The following is a 26,387-nucleotide window of genomic DNA, read 5'->3' as shown; positions in this document are numbered from 1 at the left end:
CCATGCAAAACAGACAAGATTGGTTTTGTAGCTCATGCGAGAAACGCAATTCCCCACAGAAACTGTGAATATATCAGCTTGCACTTTTTTCGTGGGTCTTGTCAAGTTTACACATTTTTAATTTCAGTTCAATTCAATTTTATCTGAATAGCACTTTTAACACACAGAACAGAAGGTGAGTCACAAGGCAGAAAGTAGAGTGTTTCTACACATGCAACCCTTTAGTGAATCAGGGCCTCACTGTGTTTACTTTCCATATGGTGATGGTCAGATTTGACTCTTACCTTTATGAAAAACAATATTAGTCACCTTGTTATAGCACTGTGAGACGCAGACAGCCAGTTTCCCTCTCCGTTTCTATTTTTTGTCTCGCTCTTCCCTGTAGCACTGAGTCATAGAGTCATTTGTTGAAATAATCTCTTGCTAGTGGCGAATGCTTAATTTAAAACTAGGAGCACACTCAAGTAGATAGATATAGACATTGTTTCTATTTAAATCGTCCAGGAAGTATGTGTGAGGTCATGGCTGTCATTACTGTTCCTACTTTAGGGGTGCTAGTGTGTGTTCACTTATCTCCGTCTGATCAGAACCGAACCCGTTTTCCTCTTTGGGGCAGTGTTTAAGCAGGTGACAACACTGCAATCACGCTCAGGTGTGGACCAAAAAAAACGGACCAAGATTGGAGGAGAGGTGGTTCTCTCTAGCATGGTTCCACTGCAGTGAGAAATCAATTCAACTGCAGGAAATGAACCAGCGTCTAATTTGTTTTGCGGGCGGCACTTTTCTGTAAATGTGAGCTGCTAAACTGAGCCATAAGACGCACACTCGGCCAAAGGACAGAGCTGAAGTGCTGCAGAAATGCCGTGCGTGCTGGATATCTGGACTACTGAATATGTGGCACACAACATGTTTTAAACTAGTACTTCATATAATTATCTAGTAATTTACTGAGCGCTGGCTCTGTGTTTATGCTTGGGTGATTTTTTTTTTACAATTTTTATGCATACTTGGTAAGGCTTTGTTTACTTTTTTCCATATTTCTGATCAATGAATGAAGTGCATTTTTAATCCCTACATGCCCCTTAGATTTTTCTTTACTTTTTGATTTGTTTAATCAAATAGCAAACTAACCAAAAGCATCAAATTTCACTCTGATTCAGATTTGGCAACCAGACTACTAGGTGTGAAAGCATCCTTAGTGATGTGCAGAATATGGTTATCAAAAATGACATATTTCTTCAATACAATTTAGAAGCAGATAGAAGCAGAATCTGTTTTTTTTTTTTACATGAACTTCTGACTTACTAGAAAGTAAATATTCTTAGGCCATGCCTTTTCCATGTTCTCTAATAATATTTGTAAAATCAGCCATGTGGAATATCCGTTCTGTGTCTCACATCGACATAAGTCATGATTTAAGACACTACTGTAGACGCAGAACATTATTAATTACACTTAAAGTTCCAACAATGAAATCAGGCCCCTTAAACGATAACACCTAAATAAACAAACGGGACGAGTCTCACTTATTGTGCAGTTTGTGTTTCTTATTCTCTTCTTCATCGCACCTGTTTCTCTCTGAGCTCTGCGTCTGGTTGAGCTGACTTGTCCTCTGTCTAAGGAGCAGAAAATTCCAGCTGTGTATTTAATGTGTGTCTGTGTGTGCGAGAGAGAGAGCTGCCAAGATGGTGATACTTTCCTAGCTTTCAGTTTGATCCCCTGAAGCTTTACATAGCAAAGATCCAGGAGCTCTATGATTAAGCTCCAGTCAGCCACTGCTTTCAGCTTAATGGTGATGTTGAGAGCCCTTTGGGCATTTTCAGCATCACTGAAGGGCTCGTCTGTGAGGGTTATACTGCTGGATTTGAAACCGAAAAGCCTCACAATGCAAAATTTCTATAACTGTTTTTAATGATGTCTTTCCCCCAGAACAGAACTTTACATAACATGTTTGTTGATTCAGTAGCAGAGATGTACTTCCTTGAAGATAATCTAATATTATACATAAGCAGCTGTAGCTACTCCCAGGAAACTACTCTGAGATAAGCAGTTAAGCTGCTTTTTTCATGTTTTTACTCCAATCTTGACCTCTTTTGCTTGAACATTTTTTGCGATGAGCTTGCACAGAGTCCAGCTTAGCCAAGATTAGAAAATGTTACTTAGTTTATTTATAAAAGCTTTTCTTCTTCTCATGCTTCCTTTCTCATAATCTCAATTTTTTTCAAATTATTATTAGTGTCACCCAGTTCCTGTGTAAACTAATGACATGCTTTTGTGCTTCATTATAATTGCACAAGGTCTCAGAGCACGGTGAACTTGCCTCTCAGTTTTGATGTTTTTTAATGTGAACAAACTGAAGTGAGGTAGTACAAGCAGTTGTTTAAATGCAGGCCCGTAATCGCTGGATTGTGCTTGGCATATGCATGGAAAAAGATGTTCTACCAAATTTCTTTTCCTGTGTGTGGTTTGGACGCGTTTTCTACCTCTGTGACTCACTGATGAAATTGCCCATGAGTGATGGAGAGTTTATAAAACATGCATGCATGCTCCAAATAAAAGGTCATCGAGGGCCTGGAGCTCTGTCCACCTGGCGTCAGCACTGGAGCATCTTGGGAATTTTCTGTTAGTTGAAGCTCAGGCATACACACAGCACTGGCTTGTGTATAGTGCAGGACTGGTCTTATTTTGGTGACGAATGTGAGATGGCCCATAAAACAAATGATCAGATGTTGGTATAGCTGAATTCTGGAAAAATTATGAGAAATCTGGTTTTGATCAAAAATTCGTTTTTTTTTCTAGTAGTATACTTTGACATCTTTAGTTTAAGAAAGCCTAAACATATTTTACCAAGCTGCAATGGAAATGCTTTCATTTAAGTTACTTTCTGAGAGTCATTTCCCACTGTAAACTTATAATTCTTTAAAATTTGGCACTAATTTCCTGTTTTTCTGTAAGCAGATAAGATTATGAATGTAGAAGCAGGAATGAAGTGGAATTGGAATGAAATCTTTAAATCTTTAATTTTCTCTCTTTTCACTTTTGTCATGTTGTATTCCTTACTTAAGACATTGTAGTAAGCTGTACACATGACCACCGGATGATAAGGTAACTGCCACAGTTGTCTTGAAGTTGTTCTTTTATATTGTTCTGGCCTGTGCTGGGACATTTTGTATTGCTGGTCTGCTGGGTTACAAAGTCAACAAGTGGAAAGATTCTACAGGACGGTTACTTTTACTGCCACCATTACTTGGTCGTAATATTGTCATAAGGCATTATTTCATTTGTATGTGGCACCATTTCATTTATAATGGGTTGTTCTAGGCTACTTAAGTAAAGAAAGGTCTTCTACGGAGTGTGCTAAATCACATTCTCTTTCCTTCACCTGTGTTACATGAAGCTGTTGCTTTTATTGCCCAACAGGGAAGATCAGATTGTTCCGTCTCCTGATCTGAGCTTGTCACAGTAGAATGCCAGCTTTCCTGAAGCTGAGTGGCAGCTGTGATCCTGCGCTTGTAATCAGCCTGGTACAAGTCAGAGAATGGCATTCTTGGGCTCCCGTGTTATTAGCAAATAGCCCAAGCTGTGATTTTCAGCATCAGTGTTGTTACAGATCTGCAGTACAGTAGCAGTGTGTCGGTCAGTGCATGCTGTAATGTGGTGTTTCTGAGATGCTATTTCTCACTTCTGACACAACACTTGGCTAATGGAATTTATCGAATTGAATTTTCTTCAGTGTAAATAGTAATAAGAAACTGTAAGAGGGTGAAGCTGATAGATAGGTTTTATAGTGTCTGTTTGTTTGTTTATTCTTCTTCCTTCCTTCCTTCCTTCTTTCTTAAATATGCATTTTACTAAAGTCTAATAAGTTAGCCTTGTGCCCATATGCCCAAAAGTCTTCTGTCTTTTGACTGAGTAACTGAATAAAGCAAATAATTGTAATGAATAATGGTATTTGTCCTTTTCTTCTTGGCAAGATACCTCAGTAATTTACTTACAGTCATCTTTCATTAAGATTTTTTGCATGTTTTTTGGATGTTCCTGCAGATGGTACTAGCACCGAAGGCTCAGAGGAATCTACAGTGGGCCACAGCTATGTGAAGAAAAAGCTTGAACATGGCCTAAGCCGGATTTGGCAGGTCAGTAATACACTCACGTTCCTAGTTGCCACTTTTTCTGTTTTGTCCATCAGCTCATTGATCGCACCTACCTGTTTTCCTACTGTCAGGACGTCCAGCTGAAAGTGAAAGCCTATTTACTGGGGACGGACATGTCGAACTTCAAGTATGATGACTTCATTGTGGTGTTGGACGTTATTAGCAGGTAGGAAGCTATCTCCTCATTAGTGCTAATGGGATTGGCACGAATGGTCTGCTTGGCTCCACGGGCCCAGTGTGTTTAACCCAGCAGAGAGGGAGGGTGCATAGGGCATCAATGAAGCCGCTTGTTCCACAGTGAGAGAGAACTTCGAGATAGCCTCTTTACAAGGCATCTAATTAAAAAGCCGCTGAGTGCGTGGAGCCATGGCTCTGTTTTGCTGACCTGTGTAACCCCTGCTCATGGGTCAGCAGCGACAGCAAATGCATGGGTCACATGTGCTGTGAAACAACTCTGTGGGGTTAATAAGGACTTGTAGCACTAAAGCCTGTTGCCAACTGTTTTTGTTCATGTTTGTGTGTTCTCTCATGTCCACACTCCGTCCTCTTTTTCACCATTTCTTATTCTCTGTGTGTCTAGGCTAATGCAGGTGGGAGAGGAGTTCTGTGGCAGCAAGTCTGAGGTGCTACAGGAGTCAATTAAGAGGCAGAGTGTGAACTACTTTAAGAACTATCACAGGTGAGTTAGCCGTCCTGTGGTCTTCCCTGAATCTCTGCTCTTCTTAGTCAAGCTTTCAGCAAGCGCACATGATTTATCTTGTATTATGTGTATGGCCCTGTTTTATTCTTTTGTTTTTGCTATACACTGAAGACATTTGGGTTTGAGATGAAAAGATGAATATGAGACGAAAGATCAGAATTTACATCTAGATGTGTGAAACAACTTAGAACATGGCACCTTTGGTGGCAGACCACCCAGATAGTCTTAAAGTAAATAGCACTTCATATTTGGTTGCATATCCCTTGCTTGCAATAACTGTATCATGATGGCAACCCACTGACATCACCAAACCGGGGCATTCTTCTTTTGTGATGCTTTTCCGGGCTTGTAGCACAGCTTCTTTCAGTTGGTGTTTGTTTTGCGGGGTTTCAGTCTCTCTTCAGGAGGTGAAATGCATGCTTAGTTGGGTTAAGGTCTGGTGATAGACTAAAACCTTCCACTTTTTTCCCCCTGATGAAGTCGTCTGTTGTGTTGGTTGTGTGTTTTGGGTTATTATCTTGCTGCATGATGAAGCTTCTCCCATTTAGATTGGATGCATTTCTCTGTAAATTGGCAGCCAGAATGTTTTTGTAGACTTCTGAATTCATTCTGCTGCAACCATCATCCATAAACATTAGTGAACCCGTTCCAGAAGCAGCCATGCGATCCCAAGCCATGACACTACCTCCACAGTGCTTCACTAATGAGTTTGTATGTTTTGGATCCTGAGCAGATCCTTTCTTTCTCCACACTTTGGCCTTTCCATCACTTTGGTAGAGGTTAATCTTAGTTCCAGAACATTTGTGGCTCATCTCTGAAGTTCTTTGTGAATCCCAGTCTGACCTTCCGTTTCTTACTGCTGATGGTTTGCATCTTGTGGTGTGGCCTTAATATTGGATTGTGGTACCTGTGTGTGTGTGTGTGTGTGTGTGATATCAGATCCGAAGACACCCTTCAGAGACACTTTTTTTTATTTTTTTTAAAGTGGTTCTGTTTATCTCTCAGATCCCATTGTTAGGTCTAATCCATGTTCCTGTCAGTTTGACCTTGTTCCCATCTCACTTCTATAAAAGTGCCCATCTGATATCTTACTTGTTATTGGATTGCTGTGCCTGTTGCTTAAGTTTCTCTCTTGAATATACTCAAAATAGCTGCTATCTCACCAGTTCCTAAAAAAACAGGCCCTAACGCTTGCAGACAGTTAGAGGTATGTTTCTAAGTCCCCTTTTACCTATGTTATTGCATCAACTGGTGACCTTGTGTACAAAAATTCCTAACCAAAAATAGCGAGTGGTGATGGGACCCTGAACTGTTTCAAACCATGAAGTGTTTTTTTTTTTTCTTTTATACAGTGCATAACACTGAATTTTAATCTTGCTTCTTTTGACACTAGCAGAACCTTTTTTTGTCATTATAGACAAATATAAATCTCTCATTGCCTATTTTATGTAAGCTGTTCTTCAGGGATTGTCCGTTCTGTTTTTAATTTATATGCTGCCAGTTGGTCAAATCATTTAACATCATGGAAGCAAATGATAATCCAACAAAATTTGCTTTAATGTTAAATCAATCTTTGACTCCATGTGTAATGTCATATATTTGTTACCCAAAATTGAAATGTTATGAATTTTTAATTTTCTAACCTGACACAATAGAGATCTGAATAGTGGCGGTTTCCTAGGCAGCCCGATTTGACTTTAAATGGATAGTAGTTCATTTCTAGACTATTATCCAGAATCTGGGAATAATTGTCATGATTTCAAAGGTGTCAGCCTTTCTTAAGTTGTATGCCACCTCTCATGTTGGAATGGCAAAAGACAAATTTGACAGTAGCAATTACATTTCCATTCAGTATAATTCTGAAATTTGAGTTCATCACTCCCATGTGGTGCAATTTCATAATCAGCACAATGTATTCAGAATGACATTTGCAAAAAAAACAACTTCAGCAGCTAGAATAAAGCAGATGAATCATATTTTCTTTTGCATTAAAACATATCAGACAAATATTTTAATAAAAAAAAGACATATTTCTTCAGTTGCATCACATCAGTTGCCAAATTTACATCACTTGTCTCCTCAACTTTGCTGATATAGCTTGTAGAAACACAGTTTAAAAAAAGAAAGTTTTGCAAGAATTAAAACAACATGTAATATAGTCATGTAGGCCTGTTGTGCGATATTTAGCTTGGCATTAAACCTAATTAATAATTCATATTTCTATCCATGTGATATATGTAAGGTCTAATTGTGTGGCTGCCTGGGAAAACTCTTCACATGATGACATTTTAACATTTTCTTCTATATATAGTTCTGAACTCAGAACTGAACTGTGTTGAGCTTTTGCATGTGTTTCAACCAGAAGTAAAATGTTAAGTCTGGTTACCTCCAAACGTGAATATTGCATTTTTAAAAATAGCATTTAAAGATTTCATTCTAATTGCAATGCAGGAGCATCACTGACATTTTGACAGTATATGATTAAAAATTAAATTTATTAATTAGATGTATGTCTGGTTCATCATGGAGCATAACTATTTAACGACGTGATCAAATTGTGACATTGACTGTGTGAGAATTCACACTTAGCTAGCAAGATTTTTTTTAATATCATTAGGCAGACTGACTGTTACCAGAGTGTTAAAGTGTCTTCTTACCCCACCTGATCTTTGCAGGAAGATAGCCTTAGCAAGATTAAAAATTGATTTAAAAAATAATTTCAGCCACAGCAACATCTAATGGATTTTCTCCATATAAATGCAAAGACTATGCATAGGCATAGATTACTGCAGTTGGGTTACATTGCAAATACAAATATTGGTAAAATTCAAACTCAGCAACTTTGGCATTGCTTATGGTGCCATGACTCCAGAGTTTTGGAACTCACCTCATGTTTGTCAATGTGTTTTGTTCTTGTTTTCTCAGTTGCTTTTTCCTGCGTTTGTTATGGTCTCCTCGTGGAGTGCATTTGTCCTGGGTTGTCTTGTATTGAAATCTCAACAGTATTTTACAGTTGTAATGTGTAAATGTGGCAGCTAGCTCTATTGCAAGGTCTAAGGTTCACTTACAACAAATTCTGACTGTGCACTGTGCATGTTTACCTAGCACTGACCTTATTAACATACAGTACAAGTAATTCTCAATAATGCAAACATGAACGCTCTCCCAATTGTGCAGTTTCCTCCACTTCAGTACACATGCACACATACACACATAAACTAGATAAGAATTTAGCTTGTAATGTTTGCTTGTACTGTTTCCACAGCTCACTAGGGACTGATTACGTAAGACTGATTTATTAGGTTAATTTAATTCTAAAGGGCCTGGTACCAGTGTAATTGGGGTGTCCACTGGACAGTACACTTTTACTGTTTGGGACTTTTGTAATTGGTGAGATTATGTAAATATACAGCCTTCACTATATTACTTTCAGATGAAAAGGCACGAGCAGGGATGTGGGCTTCATCCCTGTTTTTCCCTGCTGACACTGGCGGCACAGTTCAGATACTTTTTAATAGTAGAGAGGGAGAGTTTTATATCTTTATTATTATTTTATAATTCCTGCAATGCTTTCAAGTGTTTGGGTGGCATTTTTAAAAGTGATAAACTGTCAGCTCTTACTGAGATTGCTGTCGAGAGCATCGATACAGATACACTGCTTGAAAAAAAAAAAAAATATATATATATATATATATGTATGTATGTATGTATGTATGTATTGAACCTCATAGCTTTCTGTGTGACTCTTTTCATTAATTGGGTATTAACTGTGAAAATAACGTTATGAAAATTATAACAGAATGTGCAGATTTTGCTAGTTAAAATATTTAATACCAAGCCTGTGAGGTTAAAGTCTGTTATACCACAGGGCATTTGAAGTTTTGAATCTGATTGGTCAGTAGATGGGATTAATTTTGTGTAACAACGTGGCTTGTATGGTAGTTTCAGCTTTAACAGCTTTGACTGATGGGTTCTACGTTATTGTTATTAGAACGTTATTGCGTTGTTATAATGTAAGTGAAAACAGGAACTAACTTTCCTCGTGCATATTCCACAACATTAAACCTAAGCAGAGACTGTTAAAAAGTGTGACGTCGCTTATTAATAAATTTAATAATTGTAATTGTAGGCAAATCACTGTGGTATAAATGGAATAACACACTTAAGAACATGTTGTTATATGGAAATAATACACTCCGCTTCACCCCAGCATGTATTAATTTCAGATAATAGCGTGGTCCCTTGCGTGTTATTCCTTACATATATGTAACCACTGTTTAAGTTAGTAGTGATCTAGACTTGTACAGCCATTATTAAGATTGACTCTGATGCATCAACCAGAAATAGAGTTAACTTATCCAATTTCAGTGTTAACATCTACTGATTTACACATTGCACTTTAGTCATCAGTGTCTTAAATCAAAGAAGATAGATTGCATATAGCAAACACTGACTTAAATTCTTGATTTGTCAACATTTATATAAAATCTATGAGCAGGAAACAATAAAAAAGCTATAAAATTGAAAACATACGATTTTATTCATTTATTTATTCAGGTTCTTTTACATGTACTGATTCACATATTCCTTGACAACATGTGTTATTCACATCATTTTCTGCACAGATGCCTTTAGGTGTATCCGAACATGCCAAAACGTATCCAAACGGATAACTGTGCATATCACTGCATATTATATACAGCTGCTTTTTTGTGCAACATTTCTACAAAAATACGACTTGTACATGTTCTCTTCAGCTTCCTGGAGATAGGTTGGTGGGGTTTTTCCTGTACAGCTGCATAAACAGCTGGGTGCCTGTTTCTTTCCAGAGAGCAAGCAGCAGAGGCAGATCTCATGTCTGGTGTTGCAGCGATTGATAAAAAACTAAAACACTCATAGAAAATACGATTTTCTTTTAATGGACTGACTTAAAAATAAGATTTTCAATCCCTGTTTTCCAGAAAAATGACACAGTAATTCACTTGGCAGTGAGAGGGATGAGATGAAGAAGAGAGATCTAAGAACAAATTGATTAAAAAAATACAAAAATGGTAAACATTCCAACGCATTATTACAAAAGTTTAAAAAACGAAAAATGTGTAAAAAAAAAAAAAAAAATGTTTGTTTGTTAGTTTCAAAACTTAAAAGCTAGTGTGGCTTTGTACTTTGTGTCAGTTGAAGATAGACTATATAATCACAGAACCAGATTTTCTCCTGTCATTCATGAAACATTGTGATTCACAGTTTTCCTCTGCACTGAAAACCCTAACAAGTTGACTGTTCTCAATTGATCAGGCTTCCCTGTGACCCTGTGTAGGACAAGCGATACAAAAAAATAGATGAATGGATGATAATGCAACCTACCCCATCCAAAAGGCTCAGAAACATATCTAATCATTATTCTTTACATGACAAAAACAGATCTGTATACCAAACAGCAACGTGAGGACTGCATCAGGCAGGTCAGACCACCTGGTGTTTTTTTTGTTGTTGTTTTGTTTGTTTGTTTGTTTGTTTGTTTTTACATAAATTTGCATGACAGTTTTTTAACAGTAAGAGGTGGTCTACGCTGACAAACTGACATTCTCTCATCAGCCCAGTGTCTCTAGTTTGACACCAAAGAACTTGTGTCTTTTGCTTAAAGAAGAAAGCAGCAGCGACACTCGAAAATCAGCATAATGACTGCAGAAAAAAAAATCCTGTCGTTACACAGAGATGCACACAACTTCCTTCCGGTAATAACCTGCCTGGAAGGACAGTCACGTCTTTATATAAGAATGCAAAATAATTAACTATCACAGTAAACAGATTAAGTGATGCATGCGCTAGTCCAGGACAACGTCCAAACATTGATGAAATGCGTGTAATTCACTGAGTCTGCAGTACTCCTTCACTTCCACAATAGAGAAATGAGTTTTTCCTCAATCTCTTTGCCATATTCAAAGATTTGAAAAATAAAGTGTTGAAAATGCTTCGAGTAATCACTCCTCAGGCTGTACTTCAGTATGCTGAATTGTACACCTCATGCGTAATAGTTCTGTAAGGCAATGGCATCAAGTCATGGCAAATTATATATCATTTCATATACCATCTTACATTAAGCTGGCTTGGTTCAAAGCTTTGATTTTAAAAGACTTCATGTTTTGTGATTGCTGTCATATTCATAATGACAATTTCCAATTTCCGTTTCAGAGTACACTGTGCATGTTTTTGCTGTCATGTCTTTCTTTTTCCTTTCTTTTTTTTTTTTACCTTGCATGTGTATGTTTGATGTTTGTTTTTGCATCAGCTTTGACTACTGGTTTTTGGTTGTGGTGGAGCTCCAGACCCAAACTTGAGCAGTGGATTTCCTCAGGTCTTGATCTCCCATGCATGACACACGTTATTTGCATCATTGTCAGGGAGTTTGGTGCCATCGTTCTGAGCTCAGCCCTCTGTTGTGTGTCTGTGATGTGTCTGTGCTCATGTTGTATGGCGCTTGTGCAGTTCTATGGTGCTGCATTCCGCTGCCATTTTGATGAAATTACATTTTCTGAACAGTATTTTGACTAATTGTTGAAATTACTCTAGTCTTTGATCCAAACACTTTACCAGTTTATAAATAGTGAATGTATAGGAGAAACATGGTGACAGTTGTCTGAAACATAATTGACAGGAGTGATGTAAACACAACTAAGGCACTTTTCTTTCCCAGAAAAGATGATCGTATTGTTTCAACAATTGCCTGCCTTAGCTCTGTGTCCATCTATACATAAACCTATATCTGTTTTTTGAGGTGAATTTGTTTACATTCATCTCTCTCTCATTTCTTTGCTAGAACACGCCTGGAGGAGTTGCGCATGTTTCTGGAGAATGAAACATGGGAATTGTGTCCTGTGAAGTCCAACTTCAGTATCACTCAGCTTCACGTAAGTCTCAGCACAGCACCTGAGGCAGCCGCTTAGATTAGAAATGACTTCAGAGGTCACACTGAGGTGCTCTAATTCATGTACAGTAATCACTGTACGTATGGACGTTAATTAAACTTGCTGACAGCCTCCTGGGGGTTTTGCAGAAAACTGACTGCTCTGTTAACCTTGGTGTTCACAAACATAAGCTCAACATGCTAAATTATCATTCCCTCTGGCAGACTGGCCCTCATGTTTTCTGTTTTTTTGGGGATTTTTATTTAGCTTGGGTTAGGACATTAGAGAAAACTGCATTAGGGGTGTGGGATTGTATCCAAACACTGAGTCCTGGCTTGGATTATCTCCTTCTCTCAGCTGTACACAGAACGAGGAAAGACGTACTTGTCAGGTTTATTTGAACACAAGCCTTTTGAGCCTTCCGAGGTCGCAATGATGTCAATCTCTGTGAAAATGATTTGTTTTTCACTTTATACATGCCTAGACACCCTGCATTGAAAGCAAATTCTCCCCGGAGGATCTTATGAATAAATCTACAAGCATTTCTATGGTTAGTGTACTCAAAAGACTTTCTTTTGTGTCACTGAACTGGTGCATTCGGTGGCTATAACATGAGCATTTTGAATGGGATGATTAGTCTATGATGAGATTTATGAACCTGACCACATCTCATCAGTACTCTGATGAATAAAGAGATGAACAGTTTGTTGTTTGAGGTCATTTTTCCTGAGCTTTTTTCCCTAACCCTAAACAATATCAGCTTTGGTTTTGAATATAGCTTTTGAATATAGCTTTTGCATAAATGGCATTAAAAAAAATCTTTTTGCTTTTTATGGCCTGCCAGGTTTTACAGCATTCATTTCACATTCCTTTTAATAAATTATTGCAGGACTTTCCATCAGTCTTAGTCTTTTTATACTGCAACCATAAAAATTAATGAATGGATATTCGGTTAAGCGAATGTTGCCCAGATTAAACCAAGATCTGCTAGCCTTCAGTATTTACAAATGCAATGCTTCATTCTGCTATTTTTTTTGACATACCGTTCATACTACACATACTAAACCCTCTAAAAGTAGAATGTAGTATGCAGTATGAAAAGAACATAAATAACCTTTTTGTTCAATAAATCTGCTTCATGGTTTTACTGTTTATATAAATAAAATTATATAAATGGACCTTTCAAACCTTTACTCATTTTGCATAGGAACTCTGTGTTTTAACATCGGAATACGCCGCTACAAACTCAAAAATATGAAATAAAAGAGCAGTCATCTTTTTTCCCCTAATAAAAACGGCAGGTTAACATGAATCTGTAATAATAGTTGCAGAGGTGTTATGAACTCTCTAGTATTGGAAGGCCCGCCCTCTTCCCTCGTGTCACTTTAGTAATCTGTTGTCTCCTCTCGATTTTCCCGCTTGAAAGATGAACTGAAGCAGCTCCTTCACTTTCTGTCAGGGAAAATGGAGAATGTTTTGAGTTCAGTATATGTTTGACTTGGCTAACATTAGACACATATATAATTAACATAAGCCACAGAAAGAGGCACTTTTTCGGTCGAAAAAGAAACAAAGAAAAAAACCCTAATATCACTACCCTTGTTTTAAAATTAAAAGCAGTTTTTGAGTGGAATAAAGCCTTTCTCAGGTACTGCAAGTGAATTTGGCTGTTTGGTATTCACATGAGAGTGCAATATATCAGACTATAACTCTTGCATATTTAATGTTTTCTTGCATATGTAGAAGAAGAAGAAGCTTTTATTTGTCACATATACAGCACAGTACAGTGAAATTCTTATCTTCACATATCCCAGCTTGTTAAGAAGTTGGAGTCAGAGCACAGGGTCAGCTATGATACAGCACCTCTGAAGCAAAGAGCATGGATTGTATACCTTTTTGTGTAGGACAGAGGTGTTCCTTTTAAATACCCACTGCATATATTTGAATAAAGGTTTTGTAAACGAAGCATGCTTATAATGTTGATTAAAACAGTAGTAAAAACTTGAACACCGTTGTGTTGCAGGAGTTTAAGTTCATGGGCCAGTGTCGTTCGCCGTCCGTGTCTCCGAGCAGGCAGCCAGCCTCCAGTGACCCTGACGAGCTGTCTCTCTTTGAGCAGTATATTCAGGGAGGAAACCCTTTCGAGATGCAGATCGACAATAAAGAAGAGGAGAGTGAGGATGTCCTGGCATCCAATGGGGTAGGCTTATTATTCAGTTATTACATGTTTGTTACACCTTTATTACACATGCAGTACATTTTTACACTGCTTATTATTACTATTTATTCCTAAAACATATTATTCAGTAATTCCTAATGGTTTCATTTAGTAGCTAATGTAAAACTAATAACAAAAGGTGTGTAAACAACTTGCACAGGTCTATGCCTATGTTTGATGCCTAGGTTTACCAGTCAATAAAAATGCCTAGATATAGATATGCAGTGTTTTTATAGTATATATTTTTTTTTAGATCAGTTGCACACAAACTTGCTGCTGAATGACCAGATTTATGATTGGTGTAGGGACTAGAAAACAAAGCGTAAGATTGTTCGAAAGGTTTCCTGGGACTGCTGTTTGTAGTGCAACTAGCTTCTGCCTTGAAAATCGAACAGTGAATAAATAAAAAATATGTAACCTTTTGCAGAGTGCTGATTTATAATCCATTAAAAATGTGTTGTAATGTGATTTTAAAAAACAATATGTATCTTCACTTCATTAGGTTTGGGTTGCTATGATTCAATTTTTCTGTAGCTGATGTGTGTGGCAGATGTTTGTGATACCACTTTCTACCAGGTCTGAGTGAACTTTAGTTTTTTCCCCTATTTATTCTTCAATAACATCATCGAAACCACAGTGTGCCGTGATAATTAATGGTGTTAAGTGGTTTATAGTCTCTCTACCTGCCATGTTGGATCAGCTTTATGGAGGGTGTAGTGCCTGCGTAGAGTTATCATCACTCAAATGCACTTGACATTTCAAAACAGATACTGGGTCAACGCAAGAACATTTTTATTCTGTTGATAGCGTAGGCCAGTGAAAGTGTTTTTACCTTGAGACAGCGTGGAATAAAAGAAATTACAAAAAACAGACAGTTTTGATTACTGCAGTCTGCGAGTACCTGGAGTTCATGTGTTTATATTCATGTTATATAAGAGCCTGTTGTTGATCCAGCAGGATGTGTTAATGTTTTTCACAGCTCCAGGCAGTGCTCAGTATCAGGAGTGTCTATCACAGGGTGTTTTCAAAATCTGCCCCAAAAAAAATTACAGCACAGGAATGAGAAAGTTATTAGCATGATAATCTCCAAGTAGCATATCTTCGATTCTTAAATCTGTCTCATGAATCAAGTGAGCTGCATGCAAATAAAACTCTCAGACGAAGGCCTGTTCATGCCAAAAACATTTTTGCACACACAAAGACATTCAGTTCTGGTAAAATAGGAAATTAATTTTTTTATTAAATTATAAAAAAATAATAAATAAACATTGCCTTGTTTTTAATTGTTTCTACTTTTTTCACTACACACACTCTAGAAAACAAATAATCGAATCAGTCAGATATTCAGTCTGGAAGTAGAAGTTGGCTGTTCTTTAATATGTGTACACTGGAACCTTATTCTTTTCATAAAAGATTTGATAAAAATGAGATCAGCATAAGAAGTAATAAATTAATAGCAGCACCTGGAAAATCTTGCTGATTTTTTCAGCCTTCATGTCGTTCTCTTTTACCATCATCTTTCTGTAATATTTTTTTTAGTAATAATTTTTTTTTTTTTTTTTTGTAATCATTACAAACAGACTGGACATAGCTGATGTTAAAATTTTGTTCTTCATTTTTAAAATTGTAAAATGTTAAAAAAAAAAATTTTCTTGTTTCTTTGTTGAATATTTTACATAAATTAAAAATTGTAATTAAATTTTTTTAATATAAAAAAATAAAAGTAAAGAAAATATTTTGGTAGACATTAGATGCATGATCAAAGCAAACAGTTATATGTTGTGATACATATCGTCTATCGATATTGTCTGTCACAGGAATGCCTATACATGGCGTATACGCATTTTGTTTTTAATTTTAGCGAAAATTAAAGCCGACTGATAAGAAATAGAATTTTAATATACAGATATTTTGTGCATGATAGCTGACTCCTTTGGTGTGAACCTGCCAGAACGGTGGCCTTGTAGAAAACTTTCAATGCTAGACATGCTAATAATCAGTTATAATATGTTCTGATATTCAACACACATAGTATTGCTAGTGTGAACATTTTGAAATATAGACTCATAGCATGTACAGGGTCTCACTGTCGAAAGGAATCGATCAGGAGGGGTCAAAATGTCCAATAAAAAAATGTATATATATATCGAAAGGTGCTTCAACAAAGTATTAGTTTAGGGGTGTGCACACTTATGCAACTAGGTTATTGTAAGTTTTTTCTTTTTCTTTTTCTTTTTCTTTTTTTTTTTCCCTAAAAAGTTTTTATATCCACTGTACAAACACACCTGTCCACTGAACTTTGTGCTGAGGTGGACTGAATCAGTGCTTGAGTGGGAAGTGCAATAATAAATGATAATAAGTTTGTTGTTTGTTCAGGATAAAAACAGCACTTTCAGTAGTGCTGCAAATTCACCTCCAGTCATTCTGACAGAGAAACCTGTAATTGCTGCTCTGTGCGTAGGTGTTGCTGCCTTTTTTAAGAAATGGAGTCACCCAGAATTACTGTCATTTCTTTTTCATTTTTGTGACACTTTTTTACCTCGTGTTTGATGTAAATGGGCCATAACTCCACAAGTGACATATTCAGTCATTTTCATATTTATGCATTTACCCCAGACATCTGTTGGAGGCTTTGAATAATCATATATATATAAATATCCATAAGGATCATACAAAAGGATGAAGGTTGTTGCCCCAGAATGCATAAAGAGGGTCAAATTGACCGGACAGGATGTGATTTTTTTGGAATAATTTCTCAATCAAACAAGTCCTTGATATTCCATGTATTCCTCAAAAATATTATGTGAGCCACACCAATTTTATTTCTTGGTCATAGGTTCTGAAAAAAGAATATTTTTGTATCAGTACCCGAGTCTTTGTAATGGGGCTAAAACCAAAAGCCACTGTAGCCTCTGATTTCTGTGCTTGGCTGACAGGAGTGGAACCCAGTGTGGTCTTCTGCTGTTGAAGCTCATCCGCCTCAAGGTTTGGCGTGTTGTGCGTTCTGAGATGCTGTTCTGCTCACCACGGTTGTAAGGAGTCGTTATTCGAGTTACTGTGGCCTTCCAGGCAGCTTGAACCAGCTTGAAAGACATTCTCCTCTGACTTATCTCATCAAAATACGTTGGAACTGCTGCTCACTGAATGTTTTTTGTTTTTCGCACCACTCTGTGTAAACTCTAGAGACTGTTATGTGTGAAAATCCCAGGAGATCAGCAGTTTGTACATGGAAAGTAAACAAATAAATGTGGTTTAGACATTGAAACATTTGTGTATCATCAAATTCTTCAATTATTTCATTACATTTTTGATAAAGATAAAAACAGAATACCTTTTCTTTGAAGGAACCCACTGATTTTTTTTTGTCTCATGCATTGTAGATTTAACCAAGCCCTCTCTACAGTCTTGACTTCCTGTTGCTCTTCCTGGCCTCACATTGCTCTTTCCTCATTCTTTCCCTCTCTTCCACGTCAGTACGAGTCTGAAGAGCTGGAGAAGAGTGTGTATCAGGACTACGACAGTGACAGTGATGTGGCAGACGAACTGAAGCAGGACTTTGTGGATGAGCAGACTGGAGATGTACCCAACAAGAGGTCAGTATATCAGTGGCACCACCCAGGCAAATTCTGCCTCGTCTCAACTCACACACTGTGTGGAGTAGCACATCTGTTGGGTTTTAACTAATGGGATTGGGCATGTTAGTTGAACTTTATCAAAGGGGACTATATGGAGACAATTCAGTTGGCTTCCATGAACGATATGGTGTAATCGCGGCCCAAACAGACATCATGTGAAGGCTTTTCTCACCATGATGCGCACATGGCATCTGGGCATCCTCTACAAATGAACACACTACTCGACCAAGCCTGTGATTGTTATTACAAACAAGGCATCCTCACATTTCAAATAGAGGGCAGAGAGGGTTAAGGGCCTTGCTCAAGGGCCCAGCAGTGGCACCTTGGTGCTGCTGGGGCTTGAACCCCCAACCTTCTGATCATTTAACATGCTTTTGATCATAAAAGTCTTTTTATGATCATGTTCATGCATTTTGCGTGTTGCAGGGTTTGTGTCTCATTTCTATTTTATAAACCTGGATACTGACATGGCAGATTGAATCGAGCTGTAAAACTTTAACACATGCAAGATACAGACTGGGCAGCTCTGTCGCTACCTGATCTGTGTCCCCTGACTAAATTGTAAGAGGATGCTGTCAGCATACTGCAACTGGCAATCGTCTTTCTGTAGCTGTGCAAATAACATTATAATAGCACCACCTGCAGTACTTGAACACTTGCATCTGACGGCCGCTGCAAAATCACAGAGGGTTGTTTCATCTTCATGCAACCCACACAAGCATGAAGTATACTGTGGCCTTTAGTGTGTGCATTAACTTTCAGAGAAAATGGTCTGAAGAATATTGAATAATCTGTTAGAGCTAAATGTCTATTTTGTGAATAATTAAAAGATTACCGTGGACTTTTTAGACCCCACAATTAGTGATCACGCTAATGCTTTCTCATTTCCTTATTTAATTCAGTAAGCCTGGGAAGCAACTGAATAATCTAATTTATGAACTCTGCAATCTGGCCCCTTGAAGCTGTGCTGGAATTGAATCTCACACTGTGTGCTGTGAGAGCCTGTGAGCAAACATGCTATCATTAGCCTCTTATCAGAAAAAAGAGGATTAATTATCCTATGAAGAAGGAGCCTTTTTAAACCTATTCAGCTGCGTTTTAGAGCCAATTTGGGGCGTTATCTTCATTAAACAGTTGGAAAATGATTTCCTGTAAATGGCAATAGACTATAAAAATGATTGCTTGGTTTAACTTGATTCAAGGAACCAAGTGGTATATTATATAATAGTACATTATATATATATATATATATATATATATATTTTTTTTTTATGTGGATCAGCGGGACCTTCAGTGAAACCCTTGGCTGAGTGTAGTGCCATTTTCCACTTTTTGTCCATGCAATTATTTTATAGCACTCTTCTAAGATTAGAGTGATATACATCTCCAATCACAAGTATAATTAAAGGAGTCATTAAGTTATGAACGCTGATGAATTTTCAATCTGCTATCCCCCCACTGCGGTGACTGGCACTTCTTCCTCCAGCACAATCACACTTGACTTGACATATTTAAGGGTTATTATATGAGACTGGCAGCTGCAGAGGGATCATAATTGTAACGCTTCGTACGCTTGCAGCTCAATTGTTTTCTGTATAACATAATATTAATTCAAAGACCATGCATGATAGGGTAACATTTTAATTACTAAAGCCACTCCAGCAGACTGATGTATTCTTTATATTGCTTTATCGCTTAAAGAGCAAAATTCATGAAACGTGTAACAAAAACATGATCTTAGACTATATTATCTCTTATTTTGATCATTCCTGACCTTAAACAGACGTAATGTTTTGTTACTAGTGTATTTTACAAAAAATTCGGGAGTTGGTCCAAGCTAATAGAAGATGGTTGTGGTTACAGGAAGTTAGGAAGGATAATTGTGGTCATCGGAGCTCTTATCTCATTTACGCTATCTCAGCATGCTAGCTACGAATTTAACAGACTTAGCTTGCTATTTAGCGAACCTGCCTGATTTATATCGCTTTAACAAACCTACATATCTCACCTAAATTCTACTTCAAGAATCTAGCTAGCTTATGATAGACAGCTAGGTCACATTCTTACTGAGGAGTTGCCTATAACAGACACATATAGCTAGCAAACTTTGCTGAGTGAACAGATGAGTTGATGGCATCTGGCTGGGTAGCACTTCAGCTTTCAGTGCCACAATGTCCTCGATGCTGTAAATGTAAAACCTTAAATCTCAAATGTGTCCAAAAAAAGATTTTTGTAAGCGTCAAGAGCCTTGTATGACTTCAATTTCTCTCTAGTATAAACACTCAGAGTTTGTATAAGATATTTATATATGTCTGGTTGTTGCAGACTAGACCACCATTTGAAAGGGTTAGTTTAGCTGAATAGCACTCCTCGTCTTTTAACGCTAATCCGTAATAATAAATTATGGTTAGATTCTTCAGTAGGATTAAAACCACGTAGCATCAGGTTGCTAGGCTGCATGGGTCTCTTAGTGGTAATCAGTTTACTATTTAGGCTATAAATGAGAAACTAGAGAAAGCAGTGGGGGATTTTAAATCCTGTTTCTACTGCGGAAAAAGAAAAACTGCACAGGCAGAGGATTTATTTGTCTTAATACAACTACTTGTAAAGCTGCTCAGATGTGGCCGTGGTTTCCGAACTCCTTAAGGCTGTTGTTTTTTTATTAGTTTTTTGTTTTCCTTTCGTTTTCTTGTATGTGGTGCACAGAACCTGGAAGTAGCATGCTGAACTTCTTCATAAAACGTCTTCAAACACATTTAACATCAGGCGAATTTCAGCGCCATGCACTTTCTTTTAACATCTTTACTTCTTTTCAGTGATCCAAGCGTCACATTTAAACACATATCGAGGTGAAAAAAGGCAGAGAGAATGTGTGATAGAGCAACGACTTTCTGACATTAAATTTTGTCAAGGGCACAATCACAACGGCATTTAGAAGTCGTGATCACACCTCTATACAGCTACTACCAGCAAGTCAGTAACATGGAGCGTCTTTCTGTAGGTGAGCCTCTCACCGGGCATTATGTCAGGTCATCCAGAGGCTGGTGATGGAGATGGTGTTGTTTAAATGTTGAGCTCTATGTCAGGAGTCAGGAGGCTCAAGCAGTTACAGTTACTTCTAGTGGATCTTTGTCAGCTCTTTATGATGGTAGCTCAAGCAGAAAGCTCTCCATATTCACATTTAAGAATACATACACAGGACATACACATTTTCACTAATTCTGCCCTTTAATTAAAGCAGAAGTAAAGCAACACAGAAAAAAATAAATCATGTTCAATAAAATTAGAGGCTTAAAGCTTTAAAGTTTTAAAAAGCATCATCAGTGGCATGAAGCTGATTCACCAAATGAATACTGAAGTGAAAGAGAGGAAATGAACTGAAAATGACAGGCAGAAAATGTGCAATACAAGTCTGTAGAGACTGTAGAGTGATGCGAGACGCTTGTAAAGCCTCGGTTTATTTCAACGTCTGGTTAAGCCGAGATGTAAATCGATGCAGCGAAGAAATGCAACTTGTTGATGTGGACAATTTATGCAAAAATTTAGATTACAACGGTAAACAGTTTTTTTTTTTTTAATGTTAAACCCTTTACGAAGCTAAATCCATTAACCATCCAAAACAAACTTAAAAACGTCTTAAAGAGACTTTTTTATTCTAAGAATATACCATAATATTTACCTTTTTATGGAAATGCAATCTATAAACGAGCACTGCTCAGCAATGCAATATTGCACATGCTGTCTCTCTCTGCTGAAATCATTTGCCCTTTTCTCCAAAGTGATGAGTAATCAAATCCATGTGATGTCCTAAAGACAGGAATATTATGAAAATATAGCTGTATTGATGAGAGCTAAGCTAATGACTGTTTAGTCTGTTCTCTATGACTGAACTGAATTTCCCCTTAACTATAAATACTACTGGTAAGATCATTAGATTGAATCACTTTTAACTAAGCTCAGTACCAGTTATTAAACTATGTCTCTATCCACATAATAACAGGTAAGCATCTGTAACGTTATAAATATATTACTATGAACAATGTGGTTAAGGAAGAGGCTCGTTTTCATTTTGAAATAGGACAAACTGACAGTATTAGAGCGGCCCACTGTGGTGGGATTGGCCCGCGTGTTGTGATTTTGCAATTAAAAACGTAACAGGTTTGACTTGCTTACTACACAATGGTGGAATCATTTTGCATGCTCGCAGCATGCACGGAGATGTTAGCATGTATCACTAACAACACCAAACGGCCCATTTATTTTTATAACCACTAATGAAGCAGGCGACATGGTGGTGCAGTGGGTATCGTTACGCCTCACAGCTCCAGGGTTCTCGGTTCTGTCCTGAGCTCGGGTTACTGTGTGGAGTTTCTCTGCATCTTCTCCCTGTGTTCACGTGGGTTTCGTCTGTCTTCTCCATTTTCCTCCCACCTCTAAAAGACATGCCAGTAGGTGGATTGGATACTGTAAATTGCCCCTAGGTGTGGATATGTGTGTGAGACACCCTGTGATGGATTGGCATCTCATCCAGGAAGAGCTGACCGGGATAAAGCGCTTACTGAAGATGAGTGAATCAATGAGTAATGAGAAAGCAGTGCTTGTTCAGTTTGATAGTTAGCATAACTTTACCATGATTAAAAACTATCGATTATACTGTGATGTAAATTTTTGTCCATAATCCCATTGCACTCTGAGACACATGAAAATAAAAAATAATAAAATAATAAAAAGTGTGTGTGTATGATAGTCCACTTGTGATCTGATTGCCTGAGAAGAATGTTGATACCTTTTTATCCAGGACTTTTAAATGATATCATTATCAACTTTTCTTGATATTTTATTATTTATATAACTTTTTTTTTTTACAATAATGTGATACATTTGAGATATATTTATTTAAATGATGTATATTTCATTTCGTTGTATTTATTAGACAGTAGTTTTAGCTAGGTGTCTCTCTTGAATATGCAAAACATCTTAATGAAGTGTTTCATGCAGTGATTTTTTAAAAATAAAAACATATTTTGTGTGTGTGTGTTCTGTGTGTGAACAGCGTGTCCAGAGAGACTCTACGCAGCAGAAAAAGATCCGACTACAGCCTGAACAAAGTCAACGCCCCTATCTTGACCAACACCACTCTTAACGTGATCCGTCTGGTCGGTAAGTAGTTGCCCTTTAACATTTCATCCACTTAAAGGACACGGAACAGAACAGTGACCCCATGCAAGTGACCTCGATTTGCCGATCAATTAATAAGCTAATGGCAGAGGTGTGTGCATCGACTTGGCTCCTTGTCATTAGATCTGTTTTGCATTTGCCTCCTCATCTCTTTCAGGTCATTTGAAGCAATGATAATTTGTCTAATGCATCAGCCAACGTGGCAGCTCAGACGCCATTAGGTTTTAGCTCTTCAGTGGAAATGAATGGATTAAATTTATGACAAAGGTTTTTTTTTTTGGTTTTATTTTCTGTATTGACGTTAGTCGCTTTTATTTCGTTCCTTGAGGCTTTTCTTTGTGACTCACACTTTGATGTTGGGTGTTTTTGTAACCCAGAAATAAACCGGGGAAAACTTTAATCAATTTCAGTTTAAAAAAAAATTAGGTTCAGTAATATGCTGTTGTTTTCTCAGGTAATGGGAACTTTTTCACTAATCCTTGACAATTACATTGCAAATAATAAACAGATTTTGCATCAGTAGAAGAATTTTATTACATAAAACAAATACCCATGACATTTTCCTCTTAATCATTATGTGGGATTTTGTTCCGCTGTTTATGAGATGAATGCAGTCTCTCGTGGAATCATGAGAAAAGCCTTCCTCGGCAGAAACATCGAGCGAGTTTTCTTACTGTTCATCAGTCCTTATTCAATCCTAACTATATTACTATCTTGTATTTCGAATGTATGCGTTATTATTTTTTTCCTAAATTTAATTGCTCTGCCTCAGGGTGCATGGAAATGTCGATGTCCAACCAGTAATGACTAATCCACCTTAAACATTAGATCACATTATGATTGACTAGTGCACATTTCTTGAATTCTTAAAATGTGAGATTGATTGCTGTAGGAGCGTATTTATAACCTGATGAAACATTAAACTGCCTGTCACAGTGCATATATATATATACATATATATATATATATATATATATATGTCAAAATGCTGTCAAAATGAACGCCTTAATTTTTGCGATTAATTTAAAATATTTAACATGTTAAAAAATTAATGCAGCTGCAAACCGAACCATCCTGGCTAAAGATGGATAAGAACAAAGAAGGAGTTTAAGGCGGAAAGTTTCACTTTCAAAAGTTGCCCGATGGATCTTTGTAGAAAACAAAAGTAGTCCGCACAGTTTGCAGAGCCGCATTTAATTACCACAGAAGTAAATCATCTTTGACATTTCACCTCAAAGCAAAACACTCTACCGAAACAATCTCTTCGGGGCCTCGCCAATCTATAGTACAGGAGTGCGGTACTTGTGGGCAATAACGAAACCTGTAAGTGAGAAGGTAACTAATGCTTTGGCTAATTGGATAGTTAAAAACTTGAATAACATAGTAGAAGACGAATAACATAGTAGAAGACGATGGTACTTTAACATATAGGCCTGGGTTTTGTTATTATTTCTTTTAGTGCATATAAGAAATATGCCTTTTTATTGGAAATCTGTTGTTCACAGGAGAGAATCTGTGTTCCAAGATGCTATTAAACAATAGTATTTGAATTTAAATATACTTCCTTTGTGTTGATTCTACATTAATTCTGTGATTTTACACTTAAATATCCACTATTACAAGCTTCAGTCTTCAAAAAAATCGATTAATCACGATTAATCACAACAAATTGTGCGATTAATTAGTTAACTTTTTTTTTTCGATCAACAGCCCTAATATTTGATCTAACATTATTCAATGTAATACATAGCTATATGTTGTAGCAGTTTATCAAACCTTGAACCAATAACTGCTAGAATGATGTTCCTTGCTCCTTTGTAAATAATTGATGAAGTAATATTACAGTTTCCACTTAGCTTTAATAGACTCTGACACTCACTGTTGTTGTTGTTGTCTTTGGCAGGCAAATACATGCAGATGATGAATATTTTAAAACCCATCGCCTTCGACGTCATCCACTGCGTGTCACAACTGTTCGACTATTACCTGTACGCCGTGTACACCTTCTTCGGCCGGAACGACATGGTACGACCAGTTAAGCTGTCTCTATGTTAAGTATTGTTGTTCTGCCCTTCCCCCCTTTTCCATGGTGCATATGAGAATATAACTGCATGTTTATGAATCTGTCTCACCAGTCGATCATTTTCCCGTGGGTGCACTCCAGAGCATAATTACTGCTATTATTATCAGAGCGAATTGAGTGTCATGTGACGTGGTAGGAATATTGAAGTGGGAGTCGGATGTCAGTGTCTTGACATCTGTTTTACTTTTTAAAGGGAAAATTTTTCCCTTTTAAAATTCGTTCTTGTACCTCCCAGAGTATTCATTCACATTTTTGTATTCTGAGAGATGTTACTGTTGAAAGAGATTAGTTTCAACATGATGTCCTGCTCGCGAATTCAACAATTCACCCGATATAATTCATATAAAAGGTTAGTTAGTTAAATGTAAAAATTTTTTTAGGACTCCTTTGGTATGACATTGAACAAGATCTCATTTGAATTCACAGAGATCGGTTTGTGTGTCCAACTGGGTGAGGAGAATTAAAGGAAAACGTCAGACTTATGTTTATTCTGAAACATTTGTGATGTAATTTCTTTGCTAATCTGTTAGGTGGGGCTGTGTTTTTGTTAGCTGTTAGCTGTTTTGTGCCGTGCTGATGTCACAGGGGGACATTGCTAGCAGCGTTACAGTGTTGTTTAACAGGAGAAAAAAAGTCAAAAAGTGGAAAAAAATAAATAAATAAATAAAAGAACGTTTCCCAGCAATGTTGTGTTATATTAATGAGAAATCCAACCTAGAATTAGTGGAGACGTTGGTGCAAACATTGGCCACCAAGTTCCAGAATGCAGTGCAGCTATACAACAAAGTTAGTGATCTACAAGATTACTAGCGCGATGGTGTTGATGGCATTTTTAGCTTGAATGTTAATGCTTTGGAAACTCATCTGTTTAAGCTGAGTGTACAGCTGAGGAGGTTAGAGAGATGGATAAACTAATATTAGATGGATAAATTATTATTAAAAATATTAAAGCGCTGCTGCGTCAGTAGATGAATTCTCACTGGCACCAGGTAGTCAAGCAGAAGTGTGGGTAGTGTAGAAATTGATAACCAGAGTAAAACTAGACCAACATGTAGAAGGAAGAAGGAAGAAGTCTAAACACAGAGTAAATTTTGGATGCCAGTGAAGCAGCACTAGCTAAATCCTCAATATTTAACATGCATCTGAGACTGATCTGCACATACACTCCTGCTGTGACCCATAACAGACTCTAAACACATACAATGGATATAAAAAGTCTACACACTCCTTTAAAGTGGCAGGTTTTTGTGTTGTGAGGAAATGAAACAAAGATAAATCATGTCAGAACTTTTTCCACCCTCATTGTGAAATTACAATAACCTGGTTGCATAAGTGTGCACACCCTTTTATAATTGGGGATGTGACTGTGTTCCAAATGAACCAATCACATTCAATCTCATGTTCAACAGAAATTATCATACAGCTGTCATCAGTGAGATTATTCTGATTAACCCCATACTGTATAAACACCAGCTGTTTCTGTAGGATTCTCTTGACCTCTTCTTGGTTTCATC

At 37.2% G+C, this 26,387-nt stretch overlaps 1 protein-coding gene across 3 annotated transcripts in view; it reads left to right on the top strand.

Annotated features, from left to right (window-relative positions):
• Positions 1 to 26,387, top strand: part of vps50 (VPS50 EARP/GARPII complex subunit) — a 142,257-nt gene that overhangs the window by 67,449 nt on the left and 48,421 nt on the right. For all 3 annotated transcript variants that reach the window (XM_053228415.1, XM_026929712.3, XM_053228416.1), the window contains exons 14-21: positions 4,045 to 4,136; positions 4,226 to 4,320; positions 4,735 to 4,833; positions 11,672 to 11,762; positions 13,783 to 13,959; positions 17,452 to 17,570; positions 22,666 to 22,772; positions 24,694 to 24,815. In XM_053228415.1, coding sequence (XP_053084390.1) covers positions 4,045 to 4,136; positions 4,226 to 4,320; positions 4,735 to 4,833; positions 11,672 to 11,762; positions 13,783 to 13,959; positions 17,452 to 17,570; positions 22,666 to 22,772; positions 24,694 to 24,815 — 902 coding nt within the window. The remainder of the gene's footprint in view (positions 1 to 4,044; positions 4,137 to 4,225; positions 4,321 to 4,734; positions 4,834 to 11,671; positions 11,763 to 13,782; positions 13,960 to 17,451; positions 17,571 to 22,665; positions 22,773 to 24,693; positions 24,816 to 26,387) is intronic.

The sequence above is a fragment of the Pangasianodon hypophthalmus genome, chromosome 23, assembly GCF_027358585.1.
Source record: "Pangasianodon hypophthalmus isolate fPanHyp1 chromosome 23, fPanHyp1.pri, whole genome shotgun sequence".
Classification (NCBI taxonomy): Eukaryota; Metazoa; Chordata; class Actinopteri; order Siluriformes; family Pangasiidae; genus Pangasianodon; species Pangasianodon hypophthalmus.
Note: the sequence above shows the minus strand (reverse complement) of the source record. Positions and strands in the feature narration are given on the sequence as shown.